At 37.8% G+C, this 24,757-nt stretch overlaps 1 protein-coding gene across 13 annotated transcripts in view; it reads right to left on the reverse strand.

The window, feature by feature from the left end:
• GREB1 (growth regulating estrogen receptor binding 1) overlaps positions 1-24,757 on the reverse strand; it is a 103,045-nt gene that overhangs the window by 49,110 nt on the left and 29,178 nt on the right. For 10 of the 13 annotated variants that reach the window (XM_072858581.1, XM_072858580.1, XM_072858585.1 and 7 more), the window contains 3 exons: positions 12,941-13,097; positions 6,316-6,438; positions 5,381-5,557 (listed from right to left, as the gene is read on the reverse strand). In XM_072858581.1, the coding sequence (XP_072714682.1) occupies positions 5,381-5,557; positions 6,316-6,438; positions 12,941-13,097 (457 nt within the window). Of the gene's footprint in view, positions 1-5,380; positions 5,558-6,315; positions 6,439-12,940; positions 13,098-22,940; positions 23,157-24,757 lie in introns of those variants that run through there. The other 3 variants (XM_072858583.1, XM_072858579.1, XM_072858589.1) reach the window with 3 other exon arrangements.

The following is a 24,757-nucleotide window of genomic DNA, read 5'->3' on the forward strand; positions in this document are numbered from 1 at the left end:
TATTTCAAGCAAATTAGGTTTTAAAATTAATGGTCAGTACTTTTTGCCTTCTGTAAAATACAAGCACTGAAATACAATGCTTTGTAAACACCTGTTGCTTGGTTTACAGCTCAAGCACTTTCATTAGTTTTCAAATGGCTCAGAAGAATTTATTAAAAACCTAAGTTCATGTGGAAATTGTTCTGGTATCCATGAGAACAAGTGGCTACCAACTATTGAAAGCTGCCTATTATCTCTCTCATCCTGGTCAGTGGGATGATAAAGGTCATTATGACTCATAAAATCAGGACAAGTCATGACTCTGCAGAATCCTCTGTGTTATATCAGTCAGCACAAAAGCATCTGTCTAACATCACAGAGCCTTCAGTAGCTGCAATAAAAGCAACAACAAAAGGAAACAAAATTAGAACGGATGTGGCAAAAGCTGTAGAGTTTGCATGCATTTTATGCAGATTAAGAAATCATGAAAAATGCTTCTGCTGGTAAATGAAAACTTCCCATACATTTGGCAGCACACTGAGCATGGCCACTGCAATTTTTGCCTGGTTGCCACTTACAAGCCCTTAGGTGTTTTCAAATACAAGCATGAGGGGACCATTTCCAGAAGTAAAATAGAAGTACCTGTACACTTTTTAGGTTTTATCATTTTGCTGAGAGTGACCAGCAACTTGCCAAAGCCACAAGTAGGAATATTTGTTCAACAGAAGTTGGACAGTGGACGTAAAATCTTTTCATGTGGACTTTAGATCAGTCATTATTGGTAACTTTTGTAAATCATCCTATGACTAAACCAGATTTTGCAATAACTTCTACTTGAAATAACCTTTTGCCCTAATCACCTATGTTTACCTCTGTGAGGTCTACTGGAAAACTAATTGACACCACATACAGCATACAGGTGAGGCCTAGTAAGGATTAAACAGATCTAAATTGTCCACTTGTTTTGAAAAGTCCTTGGAGAACATTTTAGAAGTTTATTTTTTAATTTTCCTTTTAAGTTAAACTATCGTCTTTCACCTCAAGCCTCCCCAGTTCCTCTGAGTCAGACTAAGAGTCCTTTCTTGCAAGGTCCGACCAATACCATTTTTCATCCCATTCATTCTGACCGACTCTCTCATTGATGGCAGCCATTGCTCCGTTAATACAGCTCAGCCCTGACATCACAGATAGAACATAGCATGGCCTTATAATTCCAATACAATAACGTGCTGTTCAATCATTACTCCCTGCAGGGCTCTGCCAACCTTGCTCATAGCCCTTTATGTAGCAGATTGAGTAACACCAAGAACCCAAACATGTCATCATCCTCCTTTCTCTGCATGCCCTGTTCATGTGCCATAGCCTGAGGCAGCAGCTGATAGAGGGGACAGCTTGTTTCATAAACAAGCTGCATTAAATATTCTTCCATACATTACAGAGAGGACAAAGGTCAGGGGACTCGGGGCAGCCATAAGGTGACTCAATATATCTATGTCATGGGATTGATTTCACAAGAGAATTAGAAATCAATGCCTGGGGTTTAGGGGCTAAAAGCCTTTCACTTTTAGGTCACCAGTTCATATCCAACTCAGTTCAGTAGTGACTTAAGGCTGTTACCCTCTGAAGACTGTTTAATCAGAAGGTATTTGATTGTATCTGGAATTTTATCATACGCATTTGCTTGAGTTTGCTCACATCACAATGATCGATTGCCCATAATTTAAAAAGCTCTTCCACAGTAGGCACCTTGTGGTCAGAAGGAGGACCTTGGACTAAAAGGGTATGAAACCTGACCTACCTTCTCACTGGGGAAATGGTTCCTTTGGATCAACAGTGGGCTTGTGCTAGGGATAAAGAGAGGACTTCAGGATGGAAGGATATCCATCCAATATTTCATAGTCTAATATTTCATAATTTAATCTTTCTCAAATTGGCAGAAAATTTTCTTCCTGTTTCTCTTGTAAATGAATAACAGGCTTTTAGTTAAAGTTAATATTTTTGTGGAGAGTTGGCAGCTTGCTTAAAACAAAGAATGATTATATTTTCAACTTTTTAGCACAAATATTTCTTCTTTTCAGTTCTACTCGTAAGAAAAAGCACACAAACACTGACAATGCCCCCCATTTTTCCCACCTACTCAGTACTACTCCATTTGAAGACTGAAGCCCTAATTTAAAAAATAAATGAAATCAATATGGTCAAGCTGGAGAGCTCCATTGTACAGAAACTCATTACTATTACAAAAGTCCAACAGAACACTGTACATTTTAACAGAAGCAGCCACAGTATTTTATACTACAGTGTTTTCATCTTACACACAGCTTACAATGCAAGCAAACTAATCTCTTCCTCTGTCATTCTGACCTTAGAGACCCACTGAAAAAAAAAGGATTTCTTATTCCCTGCTAGGAAAGTGGGCAGCTGTTTGGTCTTTTGGGAAGGAAAATGATGGGTGAATAGTTGCTTTGTTTATCATGAGACATTCTCCTTAAGAGTGAGAACTGGGGAAAAAACCCAAAAGAGAAAAAACCTTTGGGAGTGGTACATGTTAGCTGCTTTTATTAGGAAACAATAAATATTGCACTATCACAGAAGTGCTTCCTCCATCTAAGCATTCCTTTAGGTCGAAAAAAACTCAAGAAACAGCTTCCTGAAGGCAAAAAGCTGAATCTGTCTTGCAAAGTAGTTAAACCTGTGATCAAACTTGATTCACAGAAGCATACAAGCTACATGCTCAGACATGGAGAACTTTTTGCTTGCCAAAAATACAGTCTTTTCCAGAACATGGGATGTTTTTCTATGGAATAATATGTCAACTGTAAAAACAAAGAAACAAAAAAACCTCCAACAGAAATGACTTTCGAATCACCAGCACATATGCCTTGATGGTGGGACAACTTATTAGCATAATCAATAAACTGGCACATGCCCCAGAGGCATATCAACAGCCCCTCATGAGAACAAGACCATAAGTCAAAAGCTGGCCCGGAAACTACTGAGACATTTCCTGTTTTCTTCTGGAATTTTTGTACACTCCACAGGCATCTTCACAACACATGCAGGCGGACCATGAGAAATCAGGAAACTATTGGGTAATTCATTAGTGTCTTTTCCCTTCAAATAAATTCTTTTGGAAAAAATCTACAGTACTAAGTAACAGCTGCCTTACAAAAACACAGTCTATTAAGAGAAAAAGCATGAAATTAAGAAAAAGCAATGGGGTTTAAGGGTTACAAGTGATATGCCTGTATCACCAATAAGCCTTGCCACAAGTATAGGATATACTCTGACTCATGATGACGGATCATTTCAATTAAAAATGAATCCAATTCAATTTCTCTCTAAACTTGAAGGGACCACTTTCCATGTTGTTTCAAAAGGCCATCATGTCTGAAGAACAGCCTAAACTCAGAATACCAAAAATAAGCCTTCTATACCGTCTTTAAAAGCAAGACAATAAAAAGAGCTTCCCTTCTTCATAGGAAATGTTTTCAACTTAAATCTATCAATCATCACAAGACAGAGGTCACTGTGTTATACTAACAGACAGAGAATTTAAAGCAAGAATGGTTCTGTCTTTTATCTCACTGTGTGTCTGAAACCCTGAGACTATTCATGTCTGCTTCTAATTTTACTTACCCTCATTTGACTTGCATCAGTGTATCAAAACCAGAATCAAATAACCATTTCTACCTACAGTATGATCTATTGTACGAATAGTATGCTATCCTCACGTCAATAAGATATAGCATGTTTTTTCATTAGATTAAGGACCAGGAACATTATTTTATTTCCAGCTTCCAGATGAAGGCTTTGGATCTTAAAGTATGTAGTTCTTTCATATTTAAGCTTGTTATAGAATACATAAAAGTCATCCTACAGAATTACTAAAATTCTTTGCAAAATGATGTGATTCACTGGTGTTTAAGTGTATAACAACAGCTAAAAATAAGCATTTAAATCGTTTCAGGAAACTAAAATGTATTAAATAAGCAAGCTGAGGATGCAAGTAGCATACAAACCTCCCAGTTATGTTCCTGTTGCCTTTTTCTGTTCTTGTTTAGCATGCAATTAACAAACACACTACTTCCTCTCTGCTAACAGCCTAAGGAGCTTAAGCTGTTAATAGTGCTAGCACTCAATGACTTGAGTGGTACAACATTCCTGGCTTTATCTTTAAAATGACAACACGTGGGTGATTTACAACCCTCTTAATTCTTTTACAATCACTGGTCAAATGTACTGTGACCAATCCAACTCTGCAAGATCACATGAGGAAAGAAATTACTGTACGCAGAATCACATTATGCACCCTCACACTACACTGTCATCCCAAATGCCTTGAAGAGTTGCTCAAACTGAGATAACAACTGAGTTCATGTCATATCCCTCAATGTTTGTGAAAGAAAACAGTTAAAAGACATGACAAAGGTTTCCTTTTTGCTATTTAAAGCTCGGGCTGGTACACAGGTATATGATGCAGCAATTTTTGGTTAAGTAACTAAGAAAATAATACATAAGAACCTGAGAGTCCCTGACTGAAAAAAGAGCTCTCCCTCCGATTATATACCACTTGCCAATATAAAAACTATTCCATTTTAATAACATTAATATTCAGTTCATTCATTCACATGATTGCAGATCATCCCTATTTGGTTTGATTTGAATGAGGCTAATGGCCATCAGAAAGGCTATAATAGAAATAGATAGAAGGACCTAGTTTTATGTCAGAAGTTAGACTTTTAAATAGATGAAAAGCAAGAAATTGAAGTATCCTACAAACAGTATTATTCAAACACACAGTATTACCTGATTACACATATAGGAAAACTTTCAATTTATAATCATTCATATTTATTTATATTGTGTTAATAGCAAAAAATCATAGGTTAGGATCCAGAACCCATGCTATTGTTCAAACACAGTGGAGAATAATATCCCTATCTCAAAGAGATAAATCAAAAAGGTCATAAATTTTTGTAGTCCAAACTATCGTCAAACTGTTTACATGTATATAATAGCCTGAAAGTTCCACTTGACAGACCTACAGTCTGTCCACGTTAGTATTTGGAAAGCTAAAATAGAGACAGGCCGCAGTTCAACTAGTCCAGTTACCAGACGTGCATTTCCAGCAACTAGGACATAAACTGATCGGACAATGAATTTAGCCTTGGACTAATGGATAGAAGGTGACGAAGCATTTCTAATGAACTGGCTCACTCTGTAGCTTTCCAAAGCAAACACAGCCAGCTCCAAGTTGTTATCTTGTTGTGCATCACCAGTGAGCATTACTGTAGACGTGGAACGGAAATAAGATCTGCTGAACTCACTCTGCAAAAAAAGACTAGCTATTAATTGTAGCCCACAGAAGAATCCACTTACTGCAATCACAGACACTTACCCAACAGGGCATTGCGCCCATTGTCATCTGGCAGGAATCTTTTATCCACAGCACACACTAAAAGGTGATCAGGTAAATTTGGGGACTTTGCACCAACAAGTAAAAACCCTGATGGTACCTCAATATGTTCATTGGAAATTGAAACCAGTCTCAAATCTTTACCAGCCTGGCAGAAACCTAGAAAAAATCAATTCAACATATTTTAAGTTGACAAGATTTTTTTGTTTAATACTTACAATTGTCTTCATTAAAGAACTCCCTATATTTTTAATGAAAAACAAAGTTGTATCCTCTGAGGTCAAGGGCAAACTAAGAGATAATTTTCTTCCCTGCCTTTCAGTCAGCCATAAACAGATGCTACCAGTACAATAAACAAACTAAGATCTGAAAATGTACAGTGAAGTTTCTCTTGATGATGTTTTGCAACCTACATATTTATGGGACTATGTGCTAACATCATCATAACTTAGGTCAGACATTCAAAAATGGAAACAATAGTTCTCCATGTCTGGTGAATTTTACTAGCTTTTCCTGGGCTTTGGAATATTTTTTACAGCAGCACTGAATGAGGTACACTTTAAATAGAAAAGAACAATGATAAAGCCCTAAGAATTACCACATTCATTTTAGCAAATGCCATGCCTGCAAATTCAGCCTTTTAAAGGTCACGTTGCCTAAGAGAACAGAAGTTCTGTCCTCATGCCAGGCATTCCAACACAAATGCTTTTCTGACACACTAGGCAAAGACCCTGTCAAATGTAAGAGCAACCAAGAGCAATCCAGCTTTATCTGGCAGGTAATGAACACTGACATTTTTAGGATTTCTATATCATATAGATTATCTCATTCTGATGAATTATAGGGGAAATGGCCCCAATCCTACCCTTTTCAGTAGGGCAAATGCCTTCTGACAGCATGTTTTGTGCGTTTCTTACCATCAGTAGTGCAACAGCCTTCTGGGGGAGGCTTCATCTGGTAAGAAACAGGAGGACTACTTGATTCTGAGCCTTCTTCCTCCTCCTCCTCTTCTTCTTCCTCATTATCTGCTCTGCTGCCTGCTACAAATTATCATAGCATAAATGACTTGGACAACAGAAAATGCTGGCAACAAACCAATGACTGAACAGGGTGACCCAGTTACAGAAAGTATTACAGCAAACTGGATTCTCTCCTCTTGACAATGACTTTACTGTTGCCAACTCTTAAGATATTTGTTGTTTCCTTAAAGCTCCAACTTCCAGTCATGCTTACAATAGAATGTCTTTCATCAAAAAAATAAAGCTTTTAGCTCCTGTGCAAAAAAAAGTTCAAAAGCATGACCCAACTGCACCTGAGAAAGTAAAAAAAAATAAAGGACAAATAAAAAGAAGCCTCAATTTATTTTTTTTTAAATCTTATTATTTTGAAGCTAACCTCACGATTTTTAGAGGCCCAGCTCCTGGTGTTTGAACTCTTCCTGATCACAACAGTGTAACTGTATCCTTTGTTTATAATATTAGCAGCCAATATAAACCCAGAGTCATTACTTCTTAGCACTTTAGAATGTCCTGGCTACGGTCCAAGTACAGATTTTATTAATTAGGTATTGACCATGTCCTTGATGTTGTACAGGAAACTGAAGAAACGGTTCCTGCTTGAAGCTAGGTTCACCACAGATGATGCCACAATGAGAACAGCTAATTCTCAGGCCGTCTGTCTCCTACCAGAATCCAGAGCTTGGAGTAAGGCACTGCTGCTCCCTGTACAATGTCAAGGAAAGGCAGATATCTAGGAAGACAATTCACAGCAGCCTATGCATGGACTGTGCTAGTCTAGGAGGCAATACTGAATGCTGGAGAGAAGAATACATGATGTAGTCTTAATTTTTTAGAGGGCTTTAGGTGTTTCTTCTTCAGATTCTCTGCTATAAACCACTTTTCTCGTGTGTCGGCTACCTAAATCAGCATTTTTACCTGATAGCTTGCTTGTTAATAGAATTCACCTGCATATTATTGGTGTATGTTTCAGCCTTTCAACTAGAGACTGCTTCTTTCCTTCCCTCCATCCATAGGATAATAATTTTTTCATGCATAATGCAACAGCTCCACCTAAACATACTAAGCAATTACTCCATCCCCTCTTATGGCTCAGACACACTCATGGCAAATGGGACAAAGCTGGCGAGCAGAGGAGTGCCGCTAAATGGTAAATGGGGAGAACACTTCTACAGACAGGACTCAGGAAAATTTCAGACCAGATCCAGCCTTACATATGACAGAGATAGGGCAGTGAACCCAGTGGGGCTTCTGTCTCAGGCTTATAGCTGCTTGGCTTCTGTAGGGACATGTCTGCAGCAAACACAAAGAGCTTTCACTGGCAAAATTGGTTGGTAAAGGGCTGCAGGTACTTGAGGATCAGCAAGGAGCCAAATAGCTGTTTGGACTTGGGCAAGTAAAATAGCAGTTAGGCTCCTACATTATTCTGTTGATCCAGCTTTTAATCTTGAAACAGAAAAACAATGAAACACACTGCAGTCATCCTCCAAAGCTCAGTGTCAACTGGACATACTCTCTTTGCTTCAACTGACTCTGGATCAGGCACTCAGAATCCCATAGGATATTCATCAAGGATTTTTTTTTTCCTATGACCTTCCTCAGAATATCTTTTTTGTTTTATTGACAAATTATTGTAGAATCAGCTAAACGAATACTACAGGATAAATGAGAATTAGGGAGGAAGCTGAAGAAAGGAAATCTGGAGTTTGAAGATTTGTCTCTAAAGGGTATTAAGACTTACACCCCAATCTAGAAGGGGATTTGAAGGGTATGTTTACTTTTAAGTATCTAAACATCAAGCTGCAGTCCTGGTGCACACAGATAAGGACAGAACATCAAACACGACTGTTTTAAGGGCGTAGACTAAAGACAAAAATGCTGAAAGTGAACAAAGGGAAAAGTGAAGCTCTCCGCCTTTGCTATTTAAGTCAGGGGTAAGTTATGTGTTATGACTTAACCTTGACTAACATCCAAATGCAATGTAAAAGGGGTGAGTCTGGCTCTCCTCTCTTTCCCCGCACTGCCAGCCACGAAGTTCCTGCCTTCCTCCCTGTGCCAGCTCTGACACTTACTGGAGCCTGTGCTGAGCCATCCCAGCTTGCTAACCCAGCAGAAAACTAACTAAGCAAACAAAAGTCACCAGGACTTTTTACTGGGTCTATGTATTAAATTAGCCTAGTGGAAGGTCCAAAAAATGCCAAAATTGATGAAAAGGGAGAAAATGGGAACATATGACTAGGAAGAGTGGGGGGAGCAGGATGTGGGATTGTCCCCTTTGGGCAGTGGTAAACTGTCAGGTTTGTTCAGCTGCAACAGGTAATTTCACATAAAAAAAAAAAAAAGATAGAGACAAGATCTGGAAGTGGAGACTAAGAAATAGGAGAGCTACAGTGCTTTCAGGTGAAAAATGAAAAGAGTACAAGAGCAAATATGTACCTCTAATACACAAGACTGAGCTGCTGTCACCTGTAAAGGGCATCATTAGGGTTTCTGCCACTCGTTTTAAAAAACCTACAGTTTCTCCTTCCATTTTACTTTTAAAGCAGGGCCCCTTCAAAGAACTCTATGTTTGCATGTGTCTGTTCAACATCTTCTTTTCTTAATCCCAAGAGAACACACACTCAAGCACTCAAAACCAGAGACAAGATGATGGCAAAAGTGGACTCACAACCACAGTTTTTCTGTTCTATGTTACGGAACTAGGCAGTCAGCTGACATAACTTGGTATAGCACCATTAAACCAACAGACATACTGTGAAGATTTTGTCCATATTTTACTGAATTTAAATTTATTCCTAGATACCATAAACACCATTGTTTGCTTTAAGGAATTCTTTTCAGTTCTCACAAAGGATTTATTAGACCTTTATGCTTATACAGTTGTGATTAAGACATTTCACATGGAAAATTCTTCTCTTCGTAAGGTATAATTTAAATATAAATGAAGTTCTGCAAATATTTTAATATCCATATAATTTTTACTCAGTGGGAGTATTCATAGGGCTGATATTATCCACAAACCAATTGCAGCATCAGGGCTTAAATCAACAGCCACAAAATGTATTGTATCCATGAACAGACAGCCTCCCTCAAATGCAGATCAAGGAAGGAACCAGTGAACCACAGACACAAGTTTGCTGCGAAGTTCACGTCAGAGCATGGTGCTGAATCCAGCAACACCCAATGGACTCCCTCACTGCCGTGGAGCCAACCGCCACGCTGCTGCTCTGCGTTGCTTTGCCACGCCGCTTCCGTCCTTTTCCCACTGAAGTCCCAGTGGTACCAGTGGTACAGGACTTGGATGCTAACGGAAAAATAATGCTTGTCATATTAACTTTCGAAATCAGCTTCACCTCTTTGGCACAAACATAATACACAGGCCTACAAGATGGCACCCAAATGCATCTAAGAGCACAAGAGAAAAACAGAAGTAATATATTTTGTATTTGAGAAATAAGATGCGATTAGAGAATCGAAACTGTGAATGTGATTGTAATTCAAATGGGATTTTGATTTCAGCAGTGAAGAATTAGATTGAAGAGCCTCACTGATTTGCACATACTGACTTCTAATAACTGGCCATCTAGTCCAGAGTTTTAATTTGCAGTTTAGATGGTAATAACTAGGCAGAGATACGCAAGAAATCTAAACCTGTTAGAGCCAAATAACCTTGCCTTCTATTGTAAAGAGTTGTTAATGCACATTCCTAGAAAGTTCCTGAACATCCAGACCATTTATTGGCATTTGCAGATATGTTCTGCAATTACAAAGGCTAAGAAAATTAAAAAGGCTTTAGAAGACTCTCAATAGAAATGTACAGCCAGTGAGACCACAGCAAACTGCAGGCTTTTTGATAAAATGAAAAATCTAGCAAGAGGTTTGTTTAAATAATGATAATGTTTTGGGACTATTTTAAGCACTATATGAATTTGCCAGGCCTGGGGAAGAGAGGAAACACATTCATAATAAAAAGGCAGAAAAAAAAACAGAATGAAAAAACATACGGTTATTGGAGCCAAGGAGATCCGACATTATGTCTAAACCAACTTAGGTGAACGTGGAACTTTTAATTTACACAGCTACAAATAATTTTATAGGCAAATGTAACTGTATAAATTTCTATAAAGGCATACATTTATAATATGTATGCTTTTTTCAAATCTAGAGTGTGTAGACTGGAAAACCATACTCACTGGAAAATACAAGTTTGCAAGTTCATTGCAAAAAATGTAACATCTAGGCCAGAAGGGACCAACACGTTCATTTAACTTCTCTCCAAGCACACTACAGTCTCTTTTGCACAAATTATTTTTAGGCATAAGTTATCGTGACAGATATGTAATGATATTAGGTTAGTCTCAGCGGCTAAGTAAGTTTTTCTGGTTTAGATGGTCATTTATGTATCAAAAGGAGACAGAAAAATGTTTTTTAAACAAAAAAATATAAGCCTAAAAATAATACAAGTTACAACAGGTGATTGATAAAGCTTAAAAAAAATTTCCAATTGTTTTTTCTCTTAAACTGACTATATACTCAATTGTCAGGCTCTCCAGCAATTTTGATATTGTAACATCGTCAGAGACAAAAATCCATAATATCAGCCTTTTTTACCAGTGGTTGGTTTTGCTGCCAAATGCTACTTCGAACATCTATAACGTGTTATCAGTCCACAAAATGGAAAGCCAAAACACTTGGGTTGCACTGACCCACTGCACTACCTTGTCTAAATTATTTATGTCTGCTTCACCATAGGAAAACACTTGCTGCCTTGAGGACCAACAGGCAGCTATGAGCAAGGACAGCCCACTTACATCACCATGTCAGAATGCCAGGGCCAAGGAAAGGTAGCAATGAGAGGGGAGGACAGGGGCTTATACAAGACCCCCAGGATGGCCCTCTGCTTCAGATGCCTCCGGGCCCTCAGAGCACTGGGGTTCATGTAGCTAGAAGTGGAAATTTCAATTTATGATGAGGTTGGAGTACATAACGCCAGCTTGCAGACCTCTCCCACCTGAAGAACAACCTAGGAAAAACTCCATTACAGGTCCCTTCAGAGTTCCCCTTGCCTGAAACTTTCATGAAAGGATTGTTCTCTGCCAGGCTGTTGTGAGATTTTTAATTAATTACAGTTCAATTCTGTTTCCATTAACTGCAAAGAAAACAGAATCAGCCCCTCAAGGTTTGGAAAGTTCTTTGAAAGCCTTGAAAGAAAGAAGTTACAGAAGTGTGAAATCGCACTTTTGTTCCTGAACAATGCATCTGCTCCTGCAGCATCTTTCCCAACTGATGTCATTATCCATTTTGTGACATCACAGTTGGTTGCCATGGAAAAGTTTATTAAACCCTCCTAGAAGGGTTTGATAGAAGGATCACTTTGTGTAGGGAAGAAGCAGCATATATGTTTAAACAATGAATGTATATTCATTATTATGCCCTATATTAGCAAAATAAAAAAAGAAGAAATGGCTAATGATGTGTGAGCTGTGAACAGATTTACTTTTTCAAGAAATGTTTTCTCAGCTGTTACCATGAGGTAATAGTAAAGAGTTTAATCTGTGCAAAATACTTTTATCTATTACTACCTCTTGGGCTGATTTTTTTTTTTCTGTTACTGTGGATTGTTAACCATTATGCATTTTTCATTACATATATATCTAAGCCGTCTTTATGACAGGGGAAGTAGACCTGGTCAAAAGAAATGAAACACCACCCTGGTGACAGAAATGGCTAAATAATGAAATTATTAAACATAACCTTGCACCAACATGCCAGTGTTCTGCACGCACCAGCGAACTCACTGAAAACCACAAGACTACTGCACACAACAGCACACCAAAACACCAAATTGTATCATGAGTTTGCTTATCAGATCTATACAGTTCATTTAAACTACACTGCTTCCAAGAAAAAAGACTGAGCAAATGAAACTCAGAAAGCAGGCTTCTCTAAACACACACAAAAATTCAGTGAGAAATCCCATGTGTTAAATACCAACTTGTGCAGAGAACACATCCTAAATTCTTACCTTTGCAACCACAGAACAACTAAAAATATTATGCCCAAAGTAATTATAAACCTTCTTAAAAGCTAAAAATATTTCTGCTGTACTTATTCCCAATGCAAATCAGTCTTAGCATATATCTTTTATAAATCTATCATGTGTTTACCATCATTTGCTGTATAACTTTCAGCAGTGTATGATAAATTATAGGATAACAGATTTATGTTCCAAATCTCCAAAGATTCCTCCACACATTTAATTGAACTATTCCCAGTACTCAGTTTATGTACGTTGATAAATCTGAGCAAGCAAGTGGCTTAATTTTGTCAAAATAAAAGACATTGCAGTTTGTATTTTTAATCCAATTCTAATACATATACATATATTTGTAGATCATAAAAAACCCAAAGAAAAACTTTAAATACTTTTGGTTTGTATTCTGATTTGAAATGTGTGTGCTGAGCTTTGGGAGAGCAAACAGCAGAATTGTCTTTGAGCAGAAATATAAATTCCACTGCTTCCTACCTTCCAGTGATGACAGTTGCTGTTCAGCTTCCAAATACAACTGAGAAAAGATTGGTCTGGGAACTAAGTTGTTTGAGCGGAGAGAGGCCTCAATAGAATTATGCAACACTTCTTCAAACCGTGTTGTCTTGAGCTGCCCAGCATAAGAATTTCCCATCTTCTCAAAAAAAGGAGACAAGAAGAAAAGAAAACAAAAGATATGTCAATTTTAGCACTCAGAACTCGATCACTGCATGTTGATGTCAGACTACAACGTTTCTCATGAAAGAGAGAAGCTTCATTGTCCGCGAAGAAAGGCAAAGGAAAAGAGCATTGACTGCAGCAGTCGCTGAGCAGATCCTGCTGGTAAATTACAGGAAGCTATCTAAAAGTAACAGCTTTCTGTAATTCAGCAGAAAGGCAGCAAGCTTTGACACCTTCTTGAAGATGTGGCTAGAAATCTGATTCGAGTAATTCCTTGGTTTATATAGCAACTGAGGAGATGCATTTTCAATAGTCAGCAACCTCATCTGTTAAACAGCCTTTCTGTTTTACATGCTTTGAACAGAATAAATGTTAAAGGATCTGGGGAATAGCACAGTTTTGTGTATTTATCTTTGCATGGCCCATCATGGCTGAAAACTCATGGCTAAAGCAGTTCAACATATCTTTTAGAGGTGCTGTCTCATAAATAATGGAGCATTGCTGTAACTTGGACGTTGTGAAATATAATGGCTTTTCCTTCTCACCTTAAGCAGTATTTTTCCCTGTAAACATGCATTTTTTTTTTTTTTAAGAACGAGACGTTATCGATTATCTATTTGATTTTGCATTTAATTATTAGGAGTTTATTGTTAGTGAAACCACATTAATTTACTCATTCTGTCATTGAGGAGTCAGTCTGTTCCAGCTGAATATCCCACGTACTTAACTGCCGCCCACTTTCCACAGTGAATAAAATGAACTGGTATAACCAAAAGCCATGTCAGCTTTCTTTTCCTATTACAAAGTAGCTCTTGCCCTGGGCCCCATGTCCTTTCCCTCCTCAAGTAACTGTGAATAGAAAGCATGAAATGCTTCCTGTTTGTGTTAGTAATTCCTAAACACTGAACAGCCCCTCCTCAGCCCTGGGTACCGCTTGGGAAATGAGCCTGTTGGGAAGCATCCTGGAGGAATCAGTCAAGCAAAAGACAAACCACTGTGAAACCACACGCTGCTCTTGATGGAAAAAGGGGTTTGAAAGGAACAACATACAAAGTTGACGATTTGGATATCCTTTTATGACTTGGTAAAACATACTTTACGTATGTAATTATATTTTGGTATACTTGTTTGCATCATGTTAATACTATATATATAGTATAGTTAATACTATATAATATAGCATATTGATATATATAGTATTAATAGAAGCACAATAAGAATGATAAAACAATGCAGGCAGCATTTAAGAACGTGATCTAGATTAAAAGCATGCACTACTGACAAAATATTCATGTATATACACAAAATCAAAAAGTTGCAGCGAGTAGTCCTGATGTATCCATTTGGCAAAGGGCAAATGGGAAACTGCAAAGCCTGTTAGTGACGTTCAGTGCTAATATGGAAGTGAGGATGCATCTTCTCTTCCAACGCAAAAAGCAGATTACAGTTCCCTTTCCGCATTGATAGGAACCTTCTGGCTCCTCTTGTTTTAAGTGCTGCTTCACCTACGCCAAACACAGCTGAAGACAATGAGGAAAGCCTGACATCAGTATTGTCCTTAAAAAGCTTTGTCAGAGGTGTATGCAGGAAACCCACGGTCAAGCTCCAAAATGAATTATACTAAATGTTGTTTCTACACAAAAGCACTAGAAGATCTTTAGTTCTAATTCTAATCCATCTTTCAACCATTATATGACTGTCAGGTGTCTTGATATTTATTTGTCTTTGTTACATTGATGGTTTATGTTCAATGTAACAAGGACAAATAATTATCAAGATACCTTACAGATACCTATTTAATTATTTTTTTTTAATTCCTTCCCATACTATGAACTCATATTTTCTCATGTTAGGTTGGAGGCATCTGCAGGCTCAGGCACCCATCTCTACTTTTTCAGGGGCAGGTACAATATGGGGCAGGTTCTACATGACTGTTCATCACAGTCTTGAAAGTCCGGTATAAAGAGAGATAAAAATGCATGAACATGCTCTCAACATGTTAACAATCAAAGTTACACCTTCAGGAACGGAAAGAGCAGTCAGCTATCATCCATTCCACACAGTTTCTTACATAGACTGCTTTATTTAAATACAGAGCCAAAACATGAAAAAATCATATAACATCCAGAAGACTTTTTGCATTTTAAAAAATCACTGATACAGCACAAAGAGAATATCCAAAAGTTTGACTGCAGTGGCAGAGGCTTGTCTTACAAAGGGCTGGATTCGACCTGTTCTCAACATGACCATGCAAAGCAGACTAGTCTACCTGATTTTCAAACTTATTTACTTCTTGAAAAGCTTCATTAAAGCACATGAAAAATAGGAAGTTTTAAAATTCATCCAGAGTGAGACAAACCATTCTGAGACAACTCAAAAGCATTATCAGGCACACAGACTGCTTTATGCAATGAAGGCTTACTTGCTCTACTGATCACTATCTGGACATAATTGTGATATTCATCTACAGAGAAAACACTGTAATATTTCTGTTCATAAACTCTATTCCATAGACACGGTCAGCTATTATTCTGTACAGTTTATTAGGAACAGAAATAGATATACCATTTACAGGGATTTAACATACTTGCTCAGGATTTATAGATCCCACTAGTGGACAAAACAGAAATCCTACATTTAACCCTGAGGATGGAAGAAACCAGCATCTTATTGATGTGATGGTACAGATAAGGAATCAGTTAAGATTAAGTTATTTGTGCAAGGTGCAGGCCCTGGAATCCTTTACAACATAAGCATGTTTGTTTATCCATTGGGGTCCTAATTTAGTTATGTGACTGCGTTTGTAAAATGAAACAAAAATATGCTTTCTGGACTTGTACACCTGGTAAGCTCTCGTGTACCTGTGGGACCTTACAGTCACAGTGCCAAACACAATCATAAGTCCAGGAACATACTTTGGAAGATGTGGTAAGTATTGTATAGCCATTTTTGTCATCAAACACACACGACTGGAACCAGAAAATGGGCATTGCAGGAGCTTTTTTGCCAGCATCAGCCTTCTTCATTCAGAGTCCCAGTGACTCTGTCAGTTGCAGGAGAAATTACTTCTACGAAGCAAGCGAGGGAGAAGCTGTTTCTCACTAACTCTACGATGGTTGTCATCCTCTCTTTTCTTTAAAGCTGCTCAGACTGTGGTACCTGAATTGTAAATTGCTGACTCCGTGGCACCAGGAAGCAAAGGCTTTGAGTCCTATTTTCCTGCTTCAATGAACTCAGTGTTCCCAGCCCAGATTTATGTCTCTCTTGGATACAAGTGGGTGGCACAGGCTAAACTTTCAAATGCTTGTGAAATTCCAAGCCATGAACATAGACAGTGACCAGATCTATTAAAAAAAAAACCCACACTGACACAGAAAGATAGCCCTCGACCCCAACTTCTGATAAATCAAAGGGCACCTCCCTATCACACTGTCAGTTTCCATGGAGAGCATGCAGAGAAAAATAGAAAGGGGAGAAAAAAGGGAAAGACCTGAACCTGGAAGAGCTGCCTAAAACCACGATAAAAAGAAGAAAACCACTCTGAGGAACTTGGGAGCCTAAGAAACAATTGCAGATACAAATGAAGCAGGTCAGGCCAATGTCTTAGAAACCCATGGATAATGCTGCCAAAGAGAGATGCCAAGTCCAGGCATCTGAAAATGAGAGTAGAAGTGTGTTAGTCAGTAAAGAGAACAGCCCTCAAATTCCAAACAAGGCACTGCCAGGATTCCTGTCATAAGCAGGGATTACGTGACTAGGAAAAACAGGGATCTTAAGGGTTAATGTCTGTCACATATAGAGTCAGCTTCAAGTTCAGCTGCAGTTGAACTAGTCAGGTTTTGAAGAAAACCTGCACTATTCTGCTATGACCCTGTACTCCAGCTGCTGTGATTTAGAAAAGGAGTTCCCTCTCGGCCAGGAGGGCAGTACCTATCACGAGAGCCATGACAGTGACTGGTCGTGACCACACAGAGCGATTGCCAGCAGCAGATCAAGACAGACTGCCCTCAGCAGAAACTGCGTAGAGTAAAGAATATATGTGGGCTGCGTAAGGAGGCTTGAAAAAATAGTCAAGGGATCTAAGTGGGAAATTAGGAAGACACGGTTAATTACTAACAAATTCAATCTTAGATACGACTTACAAATTATTACAGGAGGAAAAGTTTCATATTAAGTTGCGAATTTTTTGCATTCTAAAATATATTTGACATTGCTACTTTAATATATTAATCCTTCCAGCAAAACTGTATAGCAATGGATACATTTTCCCAGTTTAAGCAGCCAGCTTTCATACTTTTGAAATGGCCTAACAGGGTAATTTCTATTGTAGCATTTCTAAGAGGAGAATGGTAAGATGTTTCCAAGCTCACTGTTACTCCAAAATAATATGTTATTGCTATGGCAAGAGGCAGTTCATCACTTGCATAAAATGAGGGGGATTGTTTGGATGAACTATGGATTTAGGTATCCAAAAGGCTATTTATTAAAATTCGTCTGGGAGGAGAAAGCATTCTTTACTGCAGGATAACAATTTGTTCAAAGATCAGTACCAGAAAAGTTGTTAGTGTGATCCTTTTGCTCTTTGAACATGAGTTAGATCCATCCAGTAACATCCAATATTTCTAAATATTTCTCCATCAATATTTCTAAAGCTCAGTAAAGTCTCTAATAATTCTTGAAAACCTGTATTAAAAACAACAATCTGATTAAGAAGAAAGACATCCTAGGGCAGGGACTTGTATGTAAATGTAACTATAAGAAGAAAAGTAAATTTGGAGAGAGCACAAAACCGATTCTCTTCAATGATAGTGATACATCCTATAAGATCTTCCTCATGGATTCAGTTCAGCCACAAGACTGTGTAATCCTGTTTTAGTCTTTTATTTCCATGAAGCTGCCTGTAATTATAGACAGTGCTTTCTTTAGCTTTGGATTTGGAAGAATAAATTAGTTTTAATCTACTATATTATCATTTGTCTTGTGTAAAAGTGATACTGTGTGCAAAATCTGTTCCCACAGGTTATATAAAATTCTTGATTCATGAGAACTAAGAGAGACTCTTACTGATATTCACTCCCCCACCAGACTCAGCATAGTATTATAGCTTATGTCTTTACTACTAGCCTTAAAACAAGGTTACTCCATCCAAACTGCCTTTTGGGAATGGTCACCAGCCCATCATAACTTCTGAAGTGTGCCTGGGAATTGCTGCAGGGAGTGAGTGCTAGCACCAGAACCATGCCAAGACATTACAACAGAACATTGATTTCTGGCACACACAAATTTTTCCTGCAACTGTTTAATTTTCTAATAGAGCTGTAGCTCATATGGGCAAAGACAAAGAAAAATTTATTCTGTCAGAAAGCAATCTGGTTGTTCATGTACCACAAAATTATCACTTGTAGAAGTAATTTTCCAAGTTTTGTATTCATTGGTACAAAGCCACCTACAGGCATAGTAAATAGGTGGACTATTGCCAATTTCTGCAAAAAATATTAGTTTCTGGAAGTCAAATCTGTTTCCACATAATATTCTGCCAGAATGACTTGGCAGTAAGAGAGAGGAAAAAAAGGCTCCGAAGACTGCTGGTTATGATATAATACTGGAGTGTGGGAAACATGTAAATACATTTTCTTGTCTGAAATCACTTCCAGACCAATGTTTTACTATTCCTATGATTTTCATCAAAATCTTCAAAAAGGGTTCGATTTTCTGCTGTTCATTGTACCCAGAAAGAGAAATTTTGAAGCTTCAAAAGTTGCTGAGAAATGAAATTATGATGCTCTGCTGAGCTCAACTCTATATTACTAATAAGATTAAAATCAGGAGTCACTTATGGATCTGCTGATTGAAATCCACTTCTTCAGTGAAGTAATTGACTCCACAGCAATAAAGCTGTCAGCTCATTTAAAAGTCTCTAGTCGTTCTGTGTTTCATATATGAGTGAAGTTATGGCAATTCAATAGACCCAATTTGGCCATTACATTTTAAAGGCAACATAAAAGCTTTAACTTAAACCACAAGCTACCTTTGCCAGAAATTCCAGGTCCTTTTCTGTTACCAGATCCTAGAACTCATATATCTCCTGTGGAATTATATTAGAAATGTTATCTACAGACCAGACCAGATTAAACTTAATGGTTTCCTAATAACACCACCTCGGAAAGTAGTTCATGATTAAACACAGAGACTCTGATTAAGGTTGATGACAGGTCACAGAGAACATAATCCTACTGCCTTTATACAGCCAAGAACAATTCTGCTACTGTTTCCATAAAGAGAATATCCTGCAAGAAGACTACTCAGATCTCTCTACCGCTTCTTTTTCTTTTGCATTTGCTTTTAATTTTCATCTGATATCTTCTTCTGATTTTGAAAATCAAGGTGACTACAGACATGGGATTTCTCCTGCATTAACAGCGAGATGATTTCCTCCGCTGACTCATGTTTCCAAGCAACAGGATGTTGGAACGAGAGCGCAGATCGAAAGGTGCCAAGCTTTCAAGTGCACTGGGAAGACTGGGAAGTGGGAAGACATCACCGAGCTTTTTTGCAACTTTAGATCCCAAGCCAAATTGCTTCTATTAATCACTGAAATCAGTTCTCTCACTCACTTCAGAAGTAAATAATAGTGAGATGTCTTTATTCTCAAGAGATTGCTGCAGAGATTAATATGGACACCTTTCCAATGAAATCAAATATATGCAATTTTCCCAATTTACTGAAAAATCAAGCCCATTTGTTAACTGCCCTCTGTGCCCTTGGAAAAAATCACACAGATCCATATCAAAAGGGATGAAAACAGACTTGGGCAAATCAATGTTAAACAACCTCAATAAAAACACTATTAAAAAGCTGTTGCTTTCTTTTTTCCTTCAGGCAGATAATAAATCAAACTATTTAATGGATCATTCTTAATATGAAATTATTTCACATGCATTTTGCCCGCTGGAAAGAGAACTTCAGCTAAAAACAAGTATTTTCTTATTTTTGCTGAAATTTTTCAACTGCAAACCAACAAGCATTACTTTTGAGGACAGATTGTTCATTTTGCACTGAAAATGCTATAATTCATGGAGGGTACAGTAGCAAAAATAGCAAATGAATATTTTCTACAGAAAAAGTAAAAAAGAATTTCCAGATATGTCTACAAAAACAAATCATCTTTTTAAATTTCTCATACAAATTCAACTTTACTTTGAATCAAAAAAATAAAGCTTGACTAAATACAAAGCAATCTAACTTGTCATAAACCCATTAAAATACAGCTATGCTTGGAGATCCGGACTAAGGCATGTTGGCAATTTAGTGACAAGGAATCTAAGCTGTGGCAGCCTACATTGTAGTTTTCTGGGGAAACAGAAAACTCCAATTGCAACCAGATTCCTTTAATTATTTAAGGATGAAAGGCTGTTTTGGTTTTAAGACATAGTTCAGTCTTCCTTTACGACTACAGAAAACTTAAACTTCCTTCACCCTAGAAACTTTTATGCCTACTCTCAAACTAGAGTTGAATTTTTCTGACACATTTAAAGGAATGGTTTGTTTAAAAATGGCACTCTATTTTAGCTTATCTTAATATAGAATAAAAAATGCCAGACACAGTTCAAATTGGTCATAGGAGAATGTCCTTGGTGAAAAGTCACACATTGGATTACTAGTCAAATTTTTAAAAAATCATAATCACTATTGGGACCGATGCCTGATAAAAATCTGTATCTGCAAAAAAAAAAATCAGAAGAAATCTTAATTAGACTTTTTACAGATCACTGAAGATCTATTATTAACTTGTTTCTTAATCATAATTTTCACTGGAAATCTATTTTCAGACATACAGAATTATAACACTGGTTTTCATTTACTTGCTTTTTTGATTTAGCGTGAACCTTCTTTTCATAGACAATCATACATGTCATTCCTTAATATCCTGACAACTGGGCTAAGAAGCCACTTCATAAAAGTAAATGTAGAGCTGGGCGATAGCCCAGTGTTGTAATAATAGTGCAGACTGAGCCTAATATATGATATGGCAATAAATACATTTAGGCAATGGCACTTCATCCTGTAAATGCTTTCACATTCCTCTCTGCAGGAAACAACGTATTCTGATGCAGATTTCTTTGATTTTCCTGCAGGATCTCATAAACTTTGCAGGTGTTACTGGAGAGAAAATCCCTTATCAGCAGCTTCCAGCATAGTTCAGCTGATATGCTTTACTATTTCTCCAGCGCAGAACCCTGACCCTATGGCTGGTCAGGCAGCTCTGCCTTGGCTCCCATTCGGCTTTTGTGTGGTGCTTTGATCAGCTCCTGGCTTTGGATGAAAGCAATTCTTTTAGAGACCACCTTCAAACTCTCTTAAAAAAAGAATTACATGCATAAAACCAATTGAGCTTGTTAAGCAGCAGGAAGAAGCCAAGTAGAGGGAGGAGAAAGGGAGGGAAGGAGGTGCCACAAATCAACGCTAGGAAGCGATGATCAAAGTGGCGAGTGGAAAATTAGTAAAAAATGATCCCTACGTTGTACAGGTCTAGGTCATTCCCTTTCCCAGCTCTGTAAGCGCAAAGGCTTTCTCACCCTTACCCAGGAAAGAGATACAACTCTCTTTCCAAGAATTGTCTCGCACATCTGCTCTGTACCTTTGAGTACAGCAGCACTTGAGATCTTAGAGTAAAGCAGTAGGAAGCAGACTGGCAAGCCAGAAGGAGAGAGATTATCTTGAAATGCGTATTTTCCAAAGAAAATTCTCATCAGCACACGGAGTATATTACTCTTTCTTCCGGTTACTGGTGCTAGAGACTGTTTCTGAGAATCTTTTCAGAATCCAAAATGAATATACAGGGAGTAATCCTACACTGATTGCACAGGTTAGCTTTTGAGCCATCCTCAAAACCAGACTTTTGTTTTCCTTACCCCAAGCCTACCTCTCTAGGCTCATTCCTAGAAGCAGTGGGACAGCCACATGAACACACGGAGACTGGGATGTATAGCTTAAAGACACTATGGAGCCGTCTCTCAGAGCAGGAGAGCAGAGCCAGCCAGTCTCTGTGGCGGTTCTCCAAGGATATACAGCAAGTGCACAGGTTTAGAGGCTTTACCTCATTCACAGAGAAGGGCCTCACTGCTTGAAAGAGATCTTCACTGATTTCTTCTGACAGAGCACACTACGCTATATCTGGATCATATTTTCCATCTAATGAACAAAGAGTGGACAGAAATACCATGGGAGCAGCCTAAAATATGCTTCACCATCTGTGGATAGCAAATACATCTCTAGATGAAGGTATTACATTGCAAAATAAAACTGAACATCAAGGTATACTCAGGAGATCAGTTGCATACATATAATATGTTGAAAATGCATTAAATAAGAAACATTCACAAACGTAAATACGCAATCCAAAAGCATTAAAGAAGCACCTTTAGTTAAAGAACCAGTACAAAGGTCAAATTTCATTGACTTAAGAAACTGAACTTAGGAGTTTGAGTTCTGAGCTCTCTATTTTAAGGTTTTAAAAATTCAAGTTCTCTGCTTTTTTTTTTTTTTTTTAATATTTCAAAGTTTTCCTGAGAGGAAATCACTCACCCCAAAGACAGCAAATGACTGACAAGGCAGGAGGTACACAAAATGCAGACAAATGCATATACTTAAAACATGAATATTAGCTGTAAAATGTCTCTCAACTACCATATTTGAACAGTAACCAATATAAGGCAGTGTGACTATGTTATCTTTTGATATCTTAATGTTTTCATTAAGCAGTAACAGTATTTTTCAGCATGGAAATACTAGCTATGTAATAAAAAATATACTGTACCGTAATGAAAGCATGTGCTCCTCAGTGACATCCAGTAAATTACTCCCAAAGTCTCATATTCTGATTGCACTGCTGAACATCTTACACCTGTGGTAACTGCCAGTGATTATATCTTCATGAAGTTTTCCTTCTTGTGATTTAGAAGAGTCTGCTGCTTGGCAAATTGGTGAGGACACTTAAGGCTCCTGAGTCAGCACTGTACGCAACCGAACAACTCAGTCGGGTCGCCATGACACGAACACTCTCCTGTCACAGCAGAGCACAGGAAGGTTTCAAAGCTATCTATTCTGCAACTATGGCAAAAACAAAGTAATGAGACCACAATATACCCTGGCAAGCTGTTCTCTGGTTTGTGTGCTGGCTATACTAAATGATAAATGGTCTGACTTTATGTCTTATTAATACCCAAGTGCTGTGCTGGGTCATGCTGCTCCTGGCCAGGCACATATCAATCTATCAGTCTGAAGCATTATTAACGTCAACGATTTTGCTGCAGGTTTTTGGAAGGACTGAAGGTGGGTTTTTTAAAGAAATGGGGGTGTCCTTTTGCATTATATAGATAACAAAATCACTAAAGAAAGCATAAAGTGTATACTGTGGGTACTTCGTTTTGCTAACAGAAGAAAAGATTAACAAGAGAACAGAAATTAGGTATGTAGCAATATTATCTTTGTGTTGGTACTATGCCTGTATCTTCCGAATAAAAGGATAGGAAAGCAAAACAGTATTTGAGAGACTATGTTCAATAGAATGCTGGATATACAAAGAATCAGCTATTGTATCATGTTTAAACAAACACTGCGTCTTTTCAAGATACATCTAGAGTACATGTACAGAGAACGCTTATTTCTGGTAAACGTATATTTATCAAACGTTTCCTTAGGTCACAAATTGCAGTACATCACTTCAGAAGATGAAAGCAATTATTCTGAAAATTGAATTTTCTTTTTCCTATGGCTCCAAGTCATGAAACATCCAGATATGTGCTTGATTTTAAACTCAGTTAAGTATCACTGAAATTAGCAAAATCAAGCACTTACCTAGGGTCTCGGTTGAATTAAGGTTCTGTATAAGTATGTATAAGGTTCTGTATAAGTATATGCAAAGGTTATCCTGCATATAACCTTTGTATGCAGGATACACCGAACAATGAAAAGAGATTATTTTTCAGTACAGCTTGTGAAACTTCGCTTTCACCCTTCACTCTCAGGATACGGTTTCACGACTGGCTCAAGCTGCTTGAAACTCAAGTTACAGCTGAAAAGGAATGTCTCTCACTCTTGATCGTGTATTCCCCCTCTTTTGTTCAGGGGCATGGATCTGAGCTGATACGGTTGAAAACTAGTAATTTTTGTAGGGTAGTGTTCGGCTAGATCAGATCCCTCATCTAGCTATGCATAAAGTATACGGCCGTTAATATATGCAAAGGAAAAGGACCAGAAAGATGTGGCTAGGGGTGGTGGTGAGAGCAGGATCTTTTTCTCCAGACTATGAAAATGGTTTAAATAACATTTTTAAATCTTGAAACTACACCTTCTGATTCTTCTTCTGTAACACAAAGGGGAAAAAATTGAATTTTAAGGCCTGCTGAGGAATCCCTTGGAGACTTAGGTGATTTAGTGTTTTCACTCAAGACAATTTTCATATTAATGGAAAGCTTGGTAATTTTGGTAATTTGATAATTTTTAAAAATATATACTCTGTACTCTATATATACTGTATATATACTCAGTGTTTAAGAGCATTTGGACAATGCTCTTAACAACATGCTTTAACTTTTGGTCAGCCCTGAATTGGTCAGGCAGTTGAACTAGATG

This window comes from Ciconia boyciana, chromosome 3, assembly GCF_034638445.1.
Source record: "Ciconia boyciana chromosome 3, ASM3463844v1, whole genome shotgun sequence".
Taxonomy (NCBI): domain Eukaryota; kingdom Metazoa; phylum Chordata; class Aves; order Ciconiiformes; family Ciconiidae; genus Ciconia; species Ciconia boyciana.